This window comes from Ruditapes philippinarum, unplaced genomic scaffold (genome assembly GCF_026571515.1).
Source record: "Ruditapes philippinarum isolate M1 unplaced genomic scaffold, ASM2657151v2 ctg2324_1_1_1_1, whole genome shotgun sequence".
NCBI lineage: Eukaryota > Metazoa > Mollusca > Bivalvia > Venerida > Veneridae > Ruditapes > Ruditapes philippinarum.
In genome coordinates, this window is record NW_026852778.1 from 173,844 (window position 1) to 191,239 (window position 17,396).

At 33.5% G+C, this 17,396-nt stretch overlaps 1 protein-coding gene across 1 annotated transcript in view; it reads left to right on the top strand.

The window, feature by feature from the left end:
* Positions 1-15,355, top strand: part of LOC132724125 (leucine--tRNA ligase, cytoplasmic-like) — a 35,674-nt gene extending 20,319 nt beyond the window's left edge. The window contains exons 18-27 of the mRNA XM_060708940.1: positions 256-590; positions 1,282-1,553; positions 3,386-3,526; positions 4,755-4,895; positions 5,546-5,644; positions 8,892-8,999; positions 10,090-10,194; positions 13,144-13,242; positions 13,801-13,936; positions 14,770-15,355. Of these exons, the coding sequence (XP_060564923.1) occupies positions 256-590; positions 1,282-1,553; positions 3,386-3,526; positions 4,755-4,895; positions 5,546-5,644; positions 8,892-8,999; positions 10,090-10,194; positions 13,144-13,242; positions 13,801-13,936; positions 14,770-14,978 (1,645 nt within the window). The 3' untranslated portion in view covers positions 14,979-15,355. The remainder of the gene's footprint in view (positions 1-255; positions 591-1,281; positions 1,554-3,385; positions 3,527-4,754; positions 4,896-5,545; positions 5,645-8,891; positions 9,000-10,089; positions 10,195-13,143; positions 13,243-13,800; positions 13,937-14,769) is intronic.
* The last annotated feature ends 2,041 nt before the right edge of the window (positions 15,356-17,396 follow it).

A 17,396-nucleotide genomic window follows, 5' to 3' on the forward strand; every position in this document is an offset into this window, starting at 1 on the left:
AAAGTACAACATGCTGAAGGTGAGCTATTGTGGTCATACACTGTCTGCAGTCTTTCTGCCCTCTATCCACAGTTCTGTTTAAACTTCATTTCCCCTTCTATCACTAGGTTAATATTATTAAGACATCATAACAATGTTCCTTTAGTGACCCTTTTTCAAAATTTTTATAAAAGTTCTATATTGAAAGAAAGCACTTGAGATGTACACTTAAGGTTTAATGTTATATTACTTTCAATATTATGTACTATATTATAGACCAGAACAGATGAAAAACGAAGTATGGGATTATATATTCTACAAGAAGGCCCCATTTCCCAAGACTGACATCCCGAAAGCAACTCTTGATAAGATGAAAGCTGAGTTTGAGTACTGGTACCCAGTAGATCTACGTGTGTCAGGAAAAGATTTGATCCCTAATCATCTAACATACTATATCTACAACCATATTGCCATGTGGCCTGATCAACCAGAGAAATGGCCAAAGTCTATCAGAGCTAATGGACATCTATTGTTGAACTCTGAGAAAATGTCAAAGAATACAGGAAACTTCCTAACACTGTATGATGCTGTTGATAAGTTTTCTGCTGATGGTATGTGACAGTTATGTTTCTAAGTTCAAAAAAAAAAATTATTTACTCTAACATTATGCTAAGTTAAACATAAATGAGGTTATTTATTGTCATCTATAACAAAGATTTTACTATGAATATTTGGACTGATAAGCACTATAAATGAATAAATGACAGTAAGACAAACACTGAGCCAATGTAAACTAATTTTGGCTAGTTTATTTAAAGAATAGAGTTTTGGTGTCAGCATTTAAATTAACGTGACACTTGGTTACTGATTATACACCTGTGTGAATGTGAATAATTTCTGATTAAGGGTTTTGTATGCAAGTTGTATCTTCACATCCACATAAAACTTCACAGATGCCGTCAGGGTTAAGATTGCTCTTCACTGATAATGACTGGTAACATGGATTTGTCCTAGATTATTCCCATTTGTGAACTTTGTAGTAAATTTCAGGGGCAATATCAGTCTTTATAACAACCGATTGAATTTACATAAATCTTTGCGTATCTCAAAAGGATCATAATTGTAGGTGACTGTCAAAAACCAATAACTCTAGTATTGTTTTGATAGAATTATAGCTTGTTATGATATTTTACATGTTTTATCACATTAAAAAAGGCATTAGACCTAGTAGTTATTTAAAATGCTATGTTTTATCAGTGTTTATTTGACTGACAGGTAGGATTAATTATTGATATATTTCAGGGATGCGCCTGGCGTTGGCTGACGCTGGTGATGGTATTGAGGACGCTAACTTTGTAGAGGTAATGGCAGAGGCCGGGCTTCTCCGCTTGTACACGTTGCTAGAGTGGGTGCGTGAAATGATCACCATACGAAGTTCTCTAAGAACAGGGGCATTTACATTCAATGACAGGGTGTTTGAGAGTGAGATAAACTTGAGTATAGAAGTGACACAGAAACACTATGATGAGATGAAGTATAAGGAGGCCCTGAGAACAGGCTTCTTTGAATTCCAGGTAAATTATATTCCATTATATTTATATTGTTATATAATGTATGAATAAGATGAGGTTTTATGAACTTGAGCTTTTAATGTAGTCATAACAATGAACATGTTTCATTGTAATTTAATCAATCAATAATTTATAAAAAAAAATTGTTAATTTATTGTAATTTTTGGCCAGGTTGCACTAGTGCAAATCCGGGTAATAGTATGGTGAATGTCTGGCAGGCGGGCGGGGAAAATATTTTCGTAACAGTTTTCTCAGCAACTACTTATCACAGCCTCTTGATATTTGGTATACAGCATAGACACATGGTCCCATACCGTGGGATTTGATTTCAGGTCTGTCGCTCATCCACTTCCTGTTTATCCAACTTAGTTAAATTAGTTAAATTTTTCTACATTAATGGTCAATGGTAGGAAATTTTCGTAACAGTTTTCTCAGCAACTACTTATCACAGCCTCTTGATATTTGGCATACAGCATAGACACATGGTCCCATACTGTGGGATTTGATTTCAGGTCTGTCGCTCATCCACTTCCTGTTTATCCACTTACTTAAATTAGTTAAATTTTTGGACATTAATGGTCAATGGTAGGAAATTTTCGTAACAGTTTTCTCAGCAACTACTTATCACAGCCTCTTGATATTTGGCATACAGCATTGACACATGGTCCCATACAGTGGGATTAGATTTCAGGTCTGTCGCTCATCCCATTCCTGTTTATCCACTTAGTTAAATTAGTTTAATTTTTCGACATAAATGGTCAATGGTAGGAAATTTTCGTAACAGTTTTCTCAGCAACTACTTATTACAGCCTCTTGATATTTGGCATACAGCATTGACACATGGTCCCATACTGTGGGATTTGTTTTCAGGTCTGTTGCTCATCCACTTCTTGTTTATCCACTTAGTTAAATTAGTTCATCCACTTCCTGTTTATCCACTTAGTTAAACTAGTTAAATTTTTCTACATTAATGGTCAATAGTAGGAAATTTTCGTAACAGTTGTCTCAGCAACTACTTATCACAGCCTCTTGATATTTGGCATACAGCATTGACACATGGTCCCATACCGTGGGATTTGATTTCAGGTCTGTCGCTCATCCACTTCCTGTTTATCCACTTACTTAAATTAGTTAAATTTTTGGACATTAATGGTCAATGGTAGGAAATTTTCGTAACAGTTTTCTCAGCAACTACTTATCACAGCCTCTTGATATTTGGCATACAGCATTGACACATGGTCCCATACTGTGGGATTCGATTTTAGGTGTGTAGCTCATCCATTTCCTGTTTACCCAGTTAATTAAATTTTCGACATTAATGGGTCAATGGTAAATTTTTTTTGTAACATCACAGCCTCATGATATTTGGTGTACAAATCGTCACCTTAGTGCAAGAACTCAATATCTGCTTCTTTATCTATATGCATTTATTGAGTTTTTGCACTAAGGTGACGAAATACAACCCGGCCTTTTCTGTCTTTGACCCTTTTTTATTTAAAGAAATCAAATATTGTGAAAAAGTTAATGAAATAAAGTAGCATTTTTTGGCCTCATACGAAACTTTAAATTAGACTAATCATAAACATATAAATTCTGGATAAAATCCTGTAATGACCTTCAAATTCTTTAGTTTGAGGAAGCTATCCAGCTTATGTATGTAAGGTTGTTGGTTTTACTAATGTTGTATCTGAAATATGCATAGAGGAACCTGAGGATCACTTCAATGATAAAGCTGGGTTTTTTTTTCTTTATTACCTATAATGTGTCTTGTGAGTTCAAACCTAATTCATATATATATATATATTAATATAATACTAATAGTTATGTATTTGTAGGCAATAAGGGACAAGTATCGTGAGGTAGAGATAGAGGGTATGCATGCAGATCTTGTCTTCAGATATATTGAAATACAGACACTGATGCTGTCACCTATATGTCCTCATATATGTGAACATATTTGGGGTCTACTAGGAAAGGTAAATGTTTATAAATCTGTGTAAATAAGACAACTTGGTATATATTGCATTTGCTTCTACATCATTAAAAACATGTATATTTGTCTTATTTGATCCTTACTCCAGTTATAAATAAATTGTTTATTCTAAATTGGATAAGGGGGGGGTGAGCTGTTAGTATCAAAGGGGCATGCTCCGGCATCATATGTCAACATTCATCTTTTCTCTGAAACTGCTGGGCAGATTTACTTCAAATTTGGTTGGTAGCATCCTTGTGACAGTCACTAAAATGTGCTCATATCATTTCAATTGGCCATTTTTAGGGGTCAGCAGACCTAAAAATAGAAAAACTTCTACTGAAGTAATAGATGGATGATCATTAAACTTTGTCTGTAGCATTCTTATGTAGTCTTTTATCAAATTTCCTCATATCAATTTGATTATCCCCTTTTTGGAGCCTCCAGAGCTAAAAATAGAAAAACCTTTAAACATCTTCTACTGAACTAATTGATCGCTTCTTTTACTGAACTAATTAAACGATGATCACAAACTTTGTCTGTAGCATTCTTAGGTAGTCTTTTATCAAATTTGCTCATATTTATTTGATTGGCCCTTTTTAGGAGTCTCTAGAGCTAAAAATAGAAAAAAAATAAACATCTTCTACTGAACTAATTGATGGATGATCACCAAACTTAGACTGTTGCATTCTACAGTAGTCTTTTATTACATTTGCTCATATTAAATTGATTGGCCCCTTTTAGCTAAGGCTCTAGGGCAAACTCATGTGAAAAATTATTTCTAACACTAAAAAACAGTTATTTCTGGTGAGCCATTCAGGGCCATCATGGCCCTCTTGTTTTTATTTTATGTAATAGATAATTATTGCTCTGTAACTTAATATTACTGAAACTAAAGTTAACGGAGAAAAATAATAATAATAAAATTTTGGTAGAATGATAAATATGTATATGATGTATCTGTAGTTATTTAGTATGAATTTTGATGCTTGTTGTGTTTGATCATGGCTGTTTACAGATGAAATGTCTGCTGCTTGTTATCTGTTGTTTATTTGTTTATTATATAAAGGTAAATTCCATAGCAGAAATAAAAGTAAATTCTGGTAAATGAATCAGTTAGTTGATGGACTATGATTTCTGATACAGATTATCATTTAACTCAAACACACATGAGATTGTCATATATTAAGACAAAGATATATAATGAAGATGTTGTTATAACTATATTACAGACATCAAGTATAATGCATGCAAGTTGGCCTGTGGTAGGACCATATGACAAGGTACTGATACAGTCATCCCAGTACCTGATGGACGCAGCACATGACTTCAGAAAGAGGTTGAAGGCTTACACAGCTGTAGGGAAGGGAAAGGTAAAATAATTTCTTACAGATGAAGGTATCTTCTACAGTAAAACTTATAACCTTTCTAAACTCTGATAGTTCAAGACTAGTTAATGAATTAAACTGGAATAGTTTGTTCAGTTATAGACAGTGTCAAAGGAAGACAGTATTGATGATATATGTTCATGGTTCATATTGAGAGGTTAATGTTGATTTCTGGTCATCAAAGTGATAAAACATACAGCTCTTTCTTGATATTTAACATTGTTTGTATTTGAGTTGGTAATTACTAAGTTTTGAAGGAAAAGTTGTGTTCTATTTAACCTCATTTAAACTTCTGTAAAATACAAGGTTTATTAGAGTGGATTGGTCTACAATGGGCACAGTTTCTATTAATATATCAAATATTGATAAAAAACTATAAAAATGTATCATTTGGGTTTTCTTTTAAAATATTACTTGAAAAAATATGTTGATCAAGTTCTACTGATTTAGCATTAATATTGAAATGTGATGAATAAGATAATTCTGTTCTAGAAAAATTATTTTCAGCTATATCAATGTATGTAATATTGGATCATGTATCTAGCACTCGCATGCATCGTTCAATTTCATTGTTTATTGGTATATTTAGTGCCTATGTTCTGGTACCATCACACTTTTAAATTTTATATTTACAGAAAGTGGTACCACCACCAACAAATGCCACTGTTTATATAGCAAAGACTTATCCCCCTTGGCAAAATACAATTCTAACTACTGTGAGATCTCTGTATGAGGTGAGTATAATTATATGTTATATAGTAACTTAGGATAATTAGTTACAGTAGAATATATACACATGTACAATGCTATAAACAGTATGTTAGATAGTATTACTTATTATTAAAATAAACTATTTAGAATACATGATTAAAGTAATATTAAGTTTGTTCGTCTACCCTTGAAGCAATAGTCAAAAACTATAATACATGTAAGATAAATTGAGTTGAAAACTAAGTAATGATTTATAACTAATGGACAAGTGAGTTCTGGTTGCTAGGTAAGTTTGGCCAATAATTATCTGCATGTATACAATACTCTCAATTAACAATAAATGTTTCTTTGTAATTATCATTTTTTCATTCTCATGACTTGTCATGCAATTTTCAAAACAACCTGTGGCTTTCTGAAGGGGAAAATATAGAGCAATAAATCAGAAAAGGGGAAATCAAATACCAACAAATGAGAATGGAATTTACCCAACATTTTATAAAATTTTCAATTTAACATGCATGGTACATAGCAGAGGCTAACTATAGGAACAGTTTTATCTTCTAGCTGATATGAGATATTAGTCAGATGCTGTTAAGTCATGGTTCTGGTGAAGAATGTGCACAGGGCTTGCATATTTGGAGAAAACATTTTAGGGGAAAATATACCTATTTTGGGCTAGGGGAAATAGCCTTTATTCAGCTGTAAAATACATGAAAAAAAATACTGTTATTAAGTGAATTTGGGACGTCCATGGCCGAGTGTTTAAGGTCGTTGACTTCAAACAACTAGCCTGTCACCACTCTGAGTTTGATTCTTGACAGGGACTTTGGATTCTCTAATGTAAGGAAGCTATCCAGCTAGCTTACAGAACGTTGGTGGTTCTACTCGGGTGCTTGTTCATCCTGAAATAATGCACAGAGGTACACTGTAGATCTTCCTCCACCAGTAAAGCTGGAAATTCACCATATGACCTATACAGTGTTGTTGCCAGGTAAAACCTAAACGAATTTGTATGGAGGACAGTTGGTCACACTTGTTTCTCAGTATATATCTAGTTTGATTGGGTTTTACATCACACCAACACAGTATAGGTCATATGGCGACGTTCCAGCTTTACCGGTGGAGGAAAACCTCGGGTGCCATTTAGTGCATTATTTCAGGCACAAACCGGCACCTGAGTAAGACATGAAAAAATCAAAAGTCCCTGTCGGGGATTTGAACCAACAGCGGTGAGGGGGTATATATCTAGTTTAAGGTAGTAAAACATGTTTGGATTACTTTTCAAAAATATGGAGTTGCCTCTGTTGTATGTTTGTTGTAAAATTAATTCTAAATGTAATCACATAGCTATAGCATTTAGTTTCTTGTTTTATAAAATAATGTAAAATAGCATAAACTACAAAGTCAGTACATCTCACAAAATGTTAGACAAGCAAATATACATGTACAACTTTTTGGAAGATAAGAATTGTTTCATAGCTTTTAAGGCAATGGAATAAAAGTATGGATTAACGTCATATAAAGCACTTGTTGATAAAGGTAATAATATAAAGTATAGAACAAAAAATATTCTCAGAAAGATTCATCGTTTATTCTATGGTAGTTCTCTCCCTTCCTTTATTTAAGCAATATAAAGTGTTATTCTAATACAGGAATCATCTTTCAAGATGAATTAACATTTTCATATTAAATTGGAAAAGTTAATTTAAGAAGTTATTTAATTCCAACAAGTTAAATATTTAAAGTCCAATAAAATTGTCCATTGTTAAATAATGAAAGATACATTTTATAGCACTTTCCCTGAAGTGTCATCTTTTTATAGGATGACAGGTCAAAATAATACTTATACTCAGCATACATAATACACAGGTCAAAGGTGAAGCTCAACACTGACTTCAACATGTTAAATAGTTTCATATATATGAGAAAACTTTGTCTTTATATTACCATGATGCATCCTGCACGTAGTCGGGAAATAACCCCTATTGTTTAAAGATAAAAATACACAGTTTAGATTGGTTCCCATTAAATAACTAGCAAAAACATGTTTGCACATGTGCTACACTTAGTGATTGAATTTCAATGTAATTAACCTTTAGACAGTGTTTATGAAACAATAATACATTCAAAACTTTAGATTATTTTCCTTTTACCATGTACATAATTATTATTGATTATGTTTTAGATGAAAACTAACTTTGGTTAAATTGTTTTAATCTCTTTTTCTCTTACTGTATTTCCTTTAATTTTTAATGATATTACTTTATTCCTGAAATAAAGGAGTTATTGATTTCTGGCAGACGATCACCTCCATGTGTATATACATTTATATAATGACAGGAAGTGATATAATTAGTATATTTATGATCCCTTGAAAGAGAAAACCTCAAAATAAGTGATGTTATATTCAAAACTACCAATTCCCTGAATCATGTGGTATTAATAATTAGTAGTTATGATTGCAGGTTGTATTAATATCAAGTTAAACCTTGTTTTGTAAAGAAGTAAAATATTCTAAATGTGTGTGTAGGAGTCTTAATAAGTTGAATTCAGAGAACTGTTTATTTAAGTGATAAAACATGTTCTGGGGTTGTCGGTTTTTGTTTTTTGGGAGACTCTGTCATTTCCAGTCATATTACAATTTTTGACTATTAAGAAAGTTGTTATTGTAGATAAAATATAGCTCTGAAACCATTATAAATATTTATAGATATAAACTTAAAGCATATTTAATGTTCATGAAAGATCATAATGCCACTCTGTGTATGAAGTTCAATATCTCTGATTTGCCTGATTGCGAAGTGCACTGCCCATAACCCATATAGCATAATTCTGAGTTTATGTCCTTACCATAATTAAATAATATGATTGAAAAAGAAAATCTCATATATAAACTGTATAATTTATTAAGATATAGCCCTGTGTTAATGGCTAAATCTGTTAAAATCCAGGCACAATATCTAATAAAATAATTGAATGCATGCAATGTAAAACTCATTTAAAGATATGTTCAAGTAAAAGGAAAAGAAAGGTATTACAAGAGCAGACTGCTTACTGAGAGCAGATAAAACGATAAATAAATAGTTGAAAATTGTCGACTTTGTTCATTTAGAGATAATTGCAGACTTGTTTTATTTAGAGATAATGGCCAGTACAACACCCTAGCTCAAGCAGAAGAAATATTTAATCCTCACCACTAGTTGTATAAAAATCAAGTTCACAAAATGATGACAAAATAGTTGATTTGACTTTGTTTTTCATGTATTTCAGGAGAATAAAGGATTTCCAGATAACAAACAAATTGCCACTGCATTAGCAAAGAAACCAGAGCTCAAAAAATACATGAAGAAATCTATGCCATTTGTAATGGTTGCCAAGGTAATAAAAACAATATTTTTAGACAGAATGATAAATGATATGACTAGTATTGTTGGTGACAGTGTTAAAATGTTTTGTATACTTACATAAAAGGTAAATAGAATATGGAAAAATCAATGTCAGATGCTAGGTTTTTCTCACTGAGATATGATATAAGTTATTGTGTAAAAATATATCATATCAGATTAAGTGAACTGACATAAACAGAGGTCAATAAATTACATGTACTATAAACCAAAACATCCTCAAAAAAAGGTTATAAAGCCATGTTTGATTGGTTGTTCATACATACAGTAATATGTTTGATAATGTGGTTTATTTGCTTGTATGTTTCAAAGAAAAAGTTGAGTGCATCATCTTCATGCAAAAAAAAAGTTTTTCTTACATTATTGGTAAGAATTATTACAAATATAGTCATATGTTGTAATGATCTAATTTTAATTTGTAATATTTTAGAAAGTTTCTCTGTAATTATTATTCAGATATTGAAACTGGGCTATTGAGCTCACCCAAGGGAGACATTTTTATGCCTACGCCATAAAATGGAGAAATAGAAATTCTTTGTAAATAATTAAACTGCTGGATTCAGATTTCTTTTCCAATATTTCAATGTTTGACAGTATGTTCGAATTATGTAAAGGGCCTACAGCATATTTGTCAACATGTTGGAGGAAGTATCCACTTACATATATATGAAGTACAGACACTTAGAAATGGAAAGAATGTTTCTCCTTCAATGTTAAATGCTTAATGTGAAAAGCACTAGATATTATATAGTATACATTTAGCTCTAGACATCAAGTGGTGAATATTCTAAATCTTGAAGTGTCCACTTGTTGTACATAGACATAATACCATCATTTTATTATGTATATATGTGTATAATGTTGATGTTGGTAAAGTGCTATGTTGATATAATAACATTATATATGCTTTGTCTCTTGCCCTATTTTCCCCTCTTGTCCTATTTTCCCTCTCAAGACACATTATTCCCCCTCTGTAAAAGGGTACTTTTATGTGAATAAAAGAAAGTGTTGTATATTTATTCTGTAAGATAATGTTAATATAATGATCGTATTTACTATTTCAGGAGAACTTTGAGAAGCATGGTATAGCTGCCTTGAACTTGACCTCTGAATTTGATGAGCAAATGGTCATGAACACAAGTTTAAATTATCTGACAAACACTCTAGAGGTATTCATAATCACCTTTTTATGAACAATAAGTGACAATTTTTCACAGAATGTACAGATATATACATGTATTATTAACTGATCCCATCATTGCAAGTCTTAGGACTTGTTCTACCTTCTTTTTTAGCTCGACTTTTCTATGAAAAGGGGAGCTATCCTACTCGCCCCGGCGTCGGCGTTGGCGTCACACCTTGGTTAAGTTTTTCGTACCACCCCACTTTATTTCAGAAGTATTACAAGTATGGCTTTGAAACTTACCATACTTGTTCACCATCATAACCTCCATCTACAGACAAGAGTACATAACTCTGTCAAGGTTTTTGACAGAATTATGGCCCTTTTTTGACTTAGAAAGTGTATTGAGCTTGGTTAAGTTTTTTGTACCACCTCACTTTATTTCAAAACCATTGGAGGTATTGCTTTGAAACTGACCATACTTGTTTACCATCACGACCTTCATCAACAGACAAGAGGACATAACTCTGTCAAGGTTTTTGACAGAATTATGCCCCTTTTTGACTTAGAAAATACATTGAATATGGGTAAAATCCACTTATTGCCTTAACCCTTTGAGATATTGCTTTGAAACTTTTAATGCTATTTCACATCATTACCCCCATCTGTACGCAAGAGAAGGTAACTCTGTCAAGGATTTGTTTTAAAAATTAAGGCCTTTTATCGACTTAGAATCTTGGTTAAGTTTTTAGTACCAGTCCACTTTTTGACTGAACTGTTTGAGATATTAATTTGAAAGTTGGAATACTTGTTTACAATCCCTTATTCTCTCAAAGTGGGTTTAATACTATTAAATTTATTTAAGGCTCAATTCAGTTTTTTATGCCCCCGCCATGTAATGGCCGGGGCATATAGTGTTACCCTGTTCCGTCATTCCGTCCTTCCGTCCTTCCGTCCTTCCATCCTTCCGTCCTTCCGTCCTTCCGTCATTCTGTCATTCCGTCATCATCAGTTTCCGTTCATTATCTTAAGAACGGTTGGACACATTCAACTCAAATTTGACATATGGATATGTCATGAGAAAATACAGGTCAAGTTCGAATTTGGTCATGGTTCGATGATTTTTGGGAGAGTTATGCCCCTTTTACTTTGAAAATAATATGAAATTTCAGTTTCCGTTCATTATCTTAAGAACGGTTGGACACATTCAACTCAAACTTGACATATGGATATGTTATGAGAAAATACAGGTCAAGTTCGAATTTGGTTATGGTTCGATGATTTTTGGCAGAGTTATGCCCCTTTTACTTTGAAAATAATATGAAATTTTCAGTTTCCGTTCATTATCTCCCCAACGGTACAACACATTCAACTCAAACTTGACATATGGATATGTCATGAGAAAATACAGGTCAAGTTCGAATTTGGTCATGGTTCCATGATTTTTGGCAGAGTTATGCCCCTTTTACTTTGAAAATAATATGAAATTTTCAGTTTCCGTTCATTATCTCCCCAACGGTACAACACATTCAACTCAAACTTGACATATGGATATGTCATGAGAAAATACAGGTCAAGTTCGAATTTGGTCATGGTTCGATGATTTTTGGCAGAGTTATGCCCCTTTCACTTTGAAAATAATATTAAATTTTCAGTTTCCGTTCATTATCTCCCTCAAGGTACAACACATTCAACTCAAACGTGACATATTGATGCGTCAAAGGAATGCGCAGGTCAAGTTCAAATTTGGTTGTGGTTCGATGATTTTTGGCAGAGTTATGCCCCTTTTACTTTGAAAATAATATGAAATTTTCAGTTTCCGTTCATTATCTCCCTCAAGGTACAACACATTCAACTCAAACGTGACATATGGATGCGTCAATGGAATGCACAGGTCAAGTTCAAATTTGGTCATGGTTCAATGATTTTTGGCAGAGTTATGCCCCTTTCACTTTGAAAGTAATATGAAATTTTCAGTTTCCGTTTATTATCTCCCCAATGGTACAACACATTCAACTCAAATTTGACATATGGATATGTTTTTGGAATGCCCAGGTCAAGTTCAAATTTGGTCATGGTTCAATGATTTTTGGCAGAGTTATGCCCCTTTCACTTTGAAAATAATATGAAATTTACAGTTTCTGTTCATTATCTACCTAACAGTGTTACATATTCAATTTTAATTTGACATATGGATATGTCAAAGGAATGGGCAGGTCAAGTTGGAATTTGGTCATGGTTTGATGGATTTTTGGCAGAGTTATGTCCCTTTCACTTTGAAAATAATATAGATACATCTTAGGAATAAGCAGTTTAAGTTTGAATTTGGTCGTGGTTCAATGATTTTAGACAAACTTATCTTTCCTGAATGTTGGAAAAATTTTGAACTTTCAGTTTCAGCACTCATTCTTTTAGCCATTATTTTGGCTACAAATATGCAATATGCTTTTTCTAAAGGTTAAGACTGAATAATGTCAGTGCCTTGAACGTTGTATGGAAATGGTTTGTGTTAACATTGAAAAGTTTTAAGGGCTTTGAACTTAAAATGAAAAAAAAAAATTAATGCACCATCTGAAATTTTGGCTGCATGCGGGGGCATCCGTGGCATGATGACACATTTCTAGTTTTTTCTTTCTTACCAGCCCTCTTTTGACTTAAACATTTCAAACTTTGCTGCAGTGTTCAAGGGTATCACACAATTCAGTAAAATAATTCTTCACTAAATATCTTAATGCTCATGGCCATTGTTCACTTTAAAAATACAGAGATTCTTGTATTGCCTTTTACTGCAAAAACTTTTTTTATTGGCAAGCAATAAAAAAGTCGAGCGCGCTGTCTTACGGACAGCTCTTGTTATTTGCTGGAAGAACATCATATACCAGTTGTCTTATGTGACTGTTACATTGATATTTTGAAACCATCATAGGCTAACTAACCAGGAAAGATACCAGGGACACTGACTTATCATTACCAAATTCTGTTGTTGTTGTTTTAGATGGAAGGGATAGATATACAGTTCTCTGAGGAAGCTGATGGAGACAAGGTGAAGGACGATTGTTGCCCAGGGAAACCATTCATTACATTTAGAACTGAGGTATGATCATATTTTACTCTTGAGGAAATCTTATTCATTTTTTGAAGGTTCACCTTAACACATGTCTGAACTTAGTTTTGTTTTTTCAGTCTTATAGTACAGTACATATCTTGCTTTAACATTGGAACTGCCCAGTGTGAAGTAAAGGGATTTCAATATCAAAGTGCTAAGTTTATAAAATCAACAGTAAAAAGCTTTGTCTCTGACATAGCCCTATATTGAGCATAAGTAAAATTATTGATGCTGCTTTCTGGTATCATTGACAATGTATTACATTAAGATTGTGTTGTATTGTTTTTTTACATTTGTTGATTTTGGGGGGAAAATATGTTTGACTTCTACTGCAAAATGTAAAAGGACTAACAGTCAACATTCCACTTTGCAATTGAACTATTACTGGTATTTTAGTGTTACCTTCCTTGAGCAATCAGTCATCAATAAAAAATAAATGACTTAACAATTTCCTAAGTTTTTACTGACAGATTTTGATTTTTCAGTTATGACAACAAGGTAAAAGAATTGATAATGAACCTAAGTAGCATAGCATTTCTATTTCAGCCTTCAGTTACAGTAAGGTTTGTCAATCCCCAGCCAAGCAGTGGATTGTTTGAAGTGAAGCTGCCTGTATTCCAGGGAGATTCTATAGAAAAGGTCAAGGCTAGGCTATTGAAAACAGATAGGTCAAAAATGAAAGGTAATGTAGTCATATTACTTGATATTAATTTGAAGGTTATTGATCGTATATGGCTGAGTGTGAACAGATGTGTGACCCATTTTGCACTTTATGTGATCTGTAGAATGTGGCTTAACAAATCTTGCCATTCACTGTGTTTGTCATATGACAGAAACCTCAGGTCACTAGGCCAACTTATACAATACTGTGCATACATTGTTTGTATGTCAGTTTTTTCATGTGTAGCTTAAGATGCCGCAAGCATCAAACAGGGAAGCATTATGGACATTTCATATATTGTGTACCATACTGTTCAAGTATTGGAGTGACCTTGTTTGTACATTTTTCTGTAGAAGTTAAATTCCTCAGTCTTTTTAAGACATGAAAGGCAGAACTCTTAAACTTTGGAACTGTTAGCTAATTATATATGCCTTCTTACTTTTGACATAAATTAAGTATATAGCATTAAGTAATTTAGTGAAATTTCCTTACTTGATATTCTAGGTATTGTATAGGTGTTCAGGTAGTTATTCCAGCTTATCTTGTGGATTTTGTGTATACTTTTGATTTAATTAATTGAAAAAAGAGTGTAACTATTATAATGAACACTAAACTGTTGCAGTCATTCATTTATGAACATAAAATACTTGTTTAGAGTTATTCAATCTATAAATGAGCTGCGTCATGACAAAACCAACATAGTGCGTTTGCGAGCAGCATGGATCCAGACCAGCCTGCGCATCCGCGCAGTCTGATCAGGATCCATGCTGTTCGCTTACAAACCCTATTACAAGTAGAGATACTGATAGCGAACAGCATGGATGACACGCTCAAATAGTGATTATATATTTCAGATGTGGCAACAATAAAAATTCTGAGACACGAGTCAGCAAATATGATGAGGAAAATACCCGACTTTGGTAATCCTGAGAAAGGGAAAGTACTTTTAGGAGATGGAGTTACCTTCTCTTGGAACAGTCCAGCAGACGAAGAAGTTGTTGTCCAGCAGAATGGTTCTAAAGTTGCAATAAAAGAACTGATTTATCTTGTACCAGTCTCATGAAAATTACTGAAATAAACATGACATTGATAGTTTCACATTAGCAGCTTGCCGAACCCAACGTTTTCCTGTAAGATCATATCAAGTACTTAAAAGTTTTGTGATGAACAGACAATTGGATTTTTATAAATAAGAAATATATAAAAGTAAATGATCTGATAGCTCTGACATTAGTAAGTTCTGTGAATAAGTTTATTAATAATTTTGAATGATAAAACACAGCTCGACTTAAACAATAACATGCTTGTTTGCTCATGTATATTGCTGATGGTTTATTTTAAGTACACTATTTATTACATTGTATTGGCTCTCTGTAAGATTTTGATTATGATATTTGTAAGAAAATTCTCTCCAAAAAAAATAATGAATAGTAACAGTCAGTTGGATTTTTTTATCTTCCTATATGTTTTTGTGTATATATAATAACAGGGCCGGCTATTGTGTTTCCACTGACCCTGCCTTGTACTAGGCCTAAGGATGTCCATATTTGCCATGTTTTCAAGAATGGCCATATTTGTATTTAAAATCGCACTGTAAAAATAGTCATGAGATCAGTTTTCATAAAAAAATGAATTTATTTCTGTTATGACTTATTGTGAGGCTCGTGAGGGGCGGTATGGAACATTGTCCTTTGTCAAAGTAGTTTGAGAAATAGTAATGTTTTCTGTTTAAGTGACACTTGAAACAGACAATTGAATAAGGTTAATGATACAGAATGTATTCTTTTTCATATTTTTTTTCCTCTGCACCATTACCACTCTGTCACTACCAATTACGTTCAACTCGACCCCAATTCTATCTCTACCCAAAATTTGCCAACTCCCCTTCTCTGAAGAGTCCATCTAGTGTATTAAATCTCGACTTATCGCCCCGTGCTCCGGCAAATAGCGTGTTTTGGCTTCGCGCCGCACGCCATTTTTACTTGTGTATTCTCGACTTTTCGCTTGGCGGGGTAGATATGTCCTATGAGGGGGTGCAAAAGAATTGTTTTTGTGGCGGTGTAGCGGGGCAAAAACACGAAGTGACACTTATCGACCTCCATAAATTTATTTTGTAATCAATTTGCAATTTCACACAGCAATTGCGCATTAAATCTCAGAAACTTTCAGAAGCCCGCTGAGTATTTTGTATTGAAACGCTGTTGTCTGTGACGTATTGGGACAGCCCTTGCATCAAATGGGTCATCTACTGCTTAAGACCAATGCTACTACATGTATAAAGTTTTAGGGTCCATGGGTTGTCGAGTTATTGGTTTGAAACCGTTTTGGCATATGTCAATGTGACCTTGACCTTTGAACCCTGGACCCAAAAATCAAGAGGCCATCATCTACTGCCAAAGACCAATGCTTCTATGAAGTTTGAGGGCAAAGTGCCGATGGGTTATCAAGGTATTGGTCTGAAACCGTTTTGACATACAAGGTCAGGGATCATCTACTGATCAAGAAGAATGCACCTGAAAAGGCCTGGTAGTTGTCGAAAACAGATTTGGCATACAAGGTCAAAGTCACCTTGACCTTTTAGCCTTCAACCACAAAATCATATAGGGCATCTTCCTAAGATTAATGCATTTATGAAGTTTTAGAGTTCATCGGAAACATTGTGGGACGGACCGACAGACTTGCATCGTGCTGCAAAGCAATATGGATATTATAGACGTGAACGAGAAGACTTTTCATGTCTCGGTTACCATTTTATTAAAATCATGTACCACAAGATTAAAAACCGCGCATTAAATATATAGATCTGCCTAAAATATTGTATGCCGGGGAGTTGCATGTAGAAAGGGCCGTCGCAAAGATATGTAGACGTTCCTTCTACTATATCGCCTGGATTATAAGTGACAATAATGAAGTATCTAGGCCACCAGTATATACACAGAATAGCTTCGGATCCTTACAGTCATTGAGCGATAACATAGTACATTTGTAATATTTGAAATGGGAAGTTACATGTATTACACAGATGTTGTTAGCTTAATTTGGTATATCATATAGATGTATCTGTATCCGCCTTTATGTATACTCTAGATGGTTGTCTGATAACGTAAGACACTTTTCTTCCTTGTAACTCGATATCATGTAGGAAAAATGCAATGTCCTTGAAAATTGATGTACATTTCTATTTTGTAACTTGAGCTTTTTTGACTTGTATGTTGACTTAAGTTTGACTTTAAAGTATGCATATATGATAAACGCGTTCAAAAGCCAGTTTCAGCACAACATTGTCAATAGGCCTCTTCCTGTAAACACGAACGAAAGGAAGTTGATTATTATGACTGTTAAGTACATGTATTCCTGTACATGTAAAATATTTTATATATACATGTATTGAGTGTCTATCCTGCATTAGTTATACACGGCATTAGTAAACAAGAGAATGAACTATAACTACTTGTTGCTGGTTGCTTTTAGATTTCATATG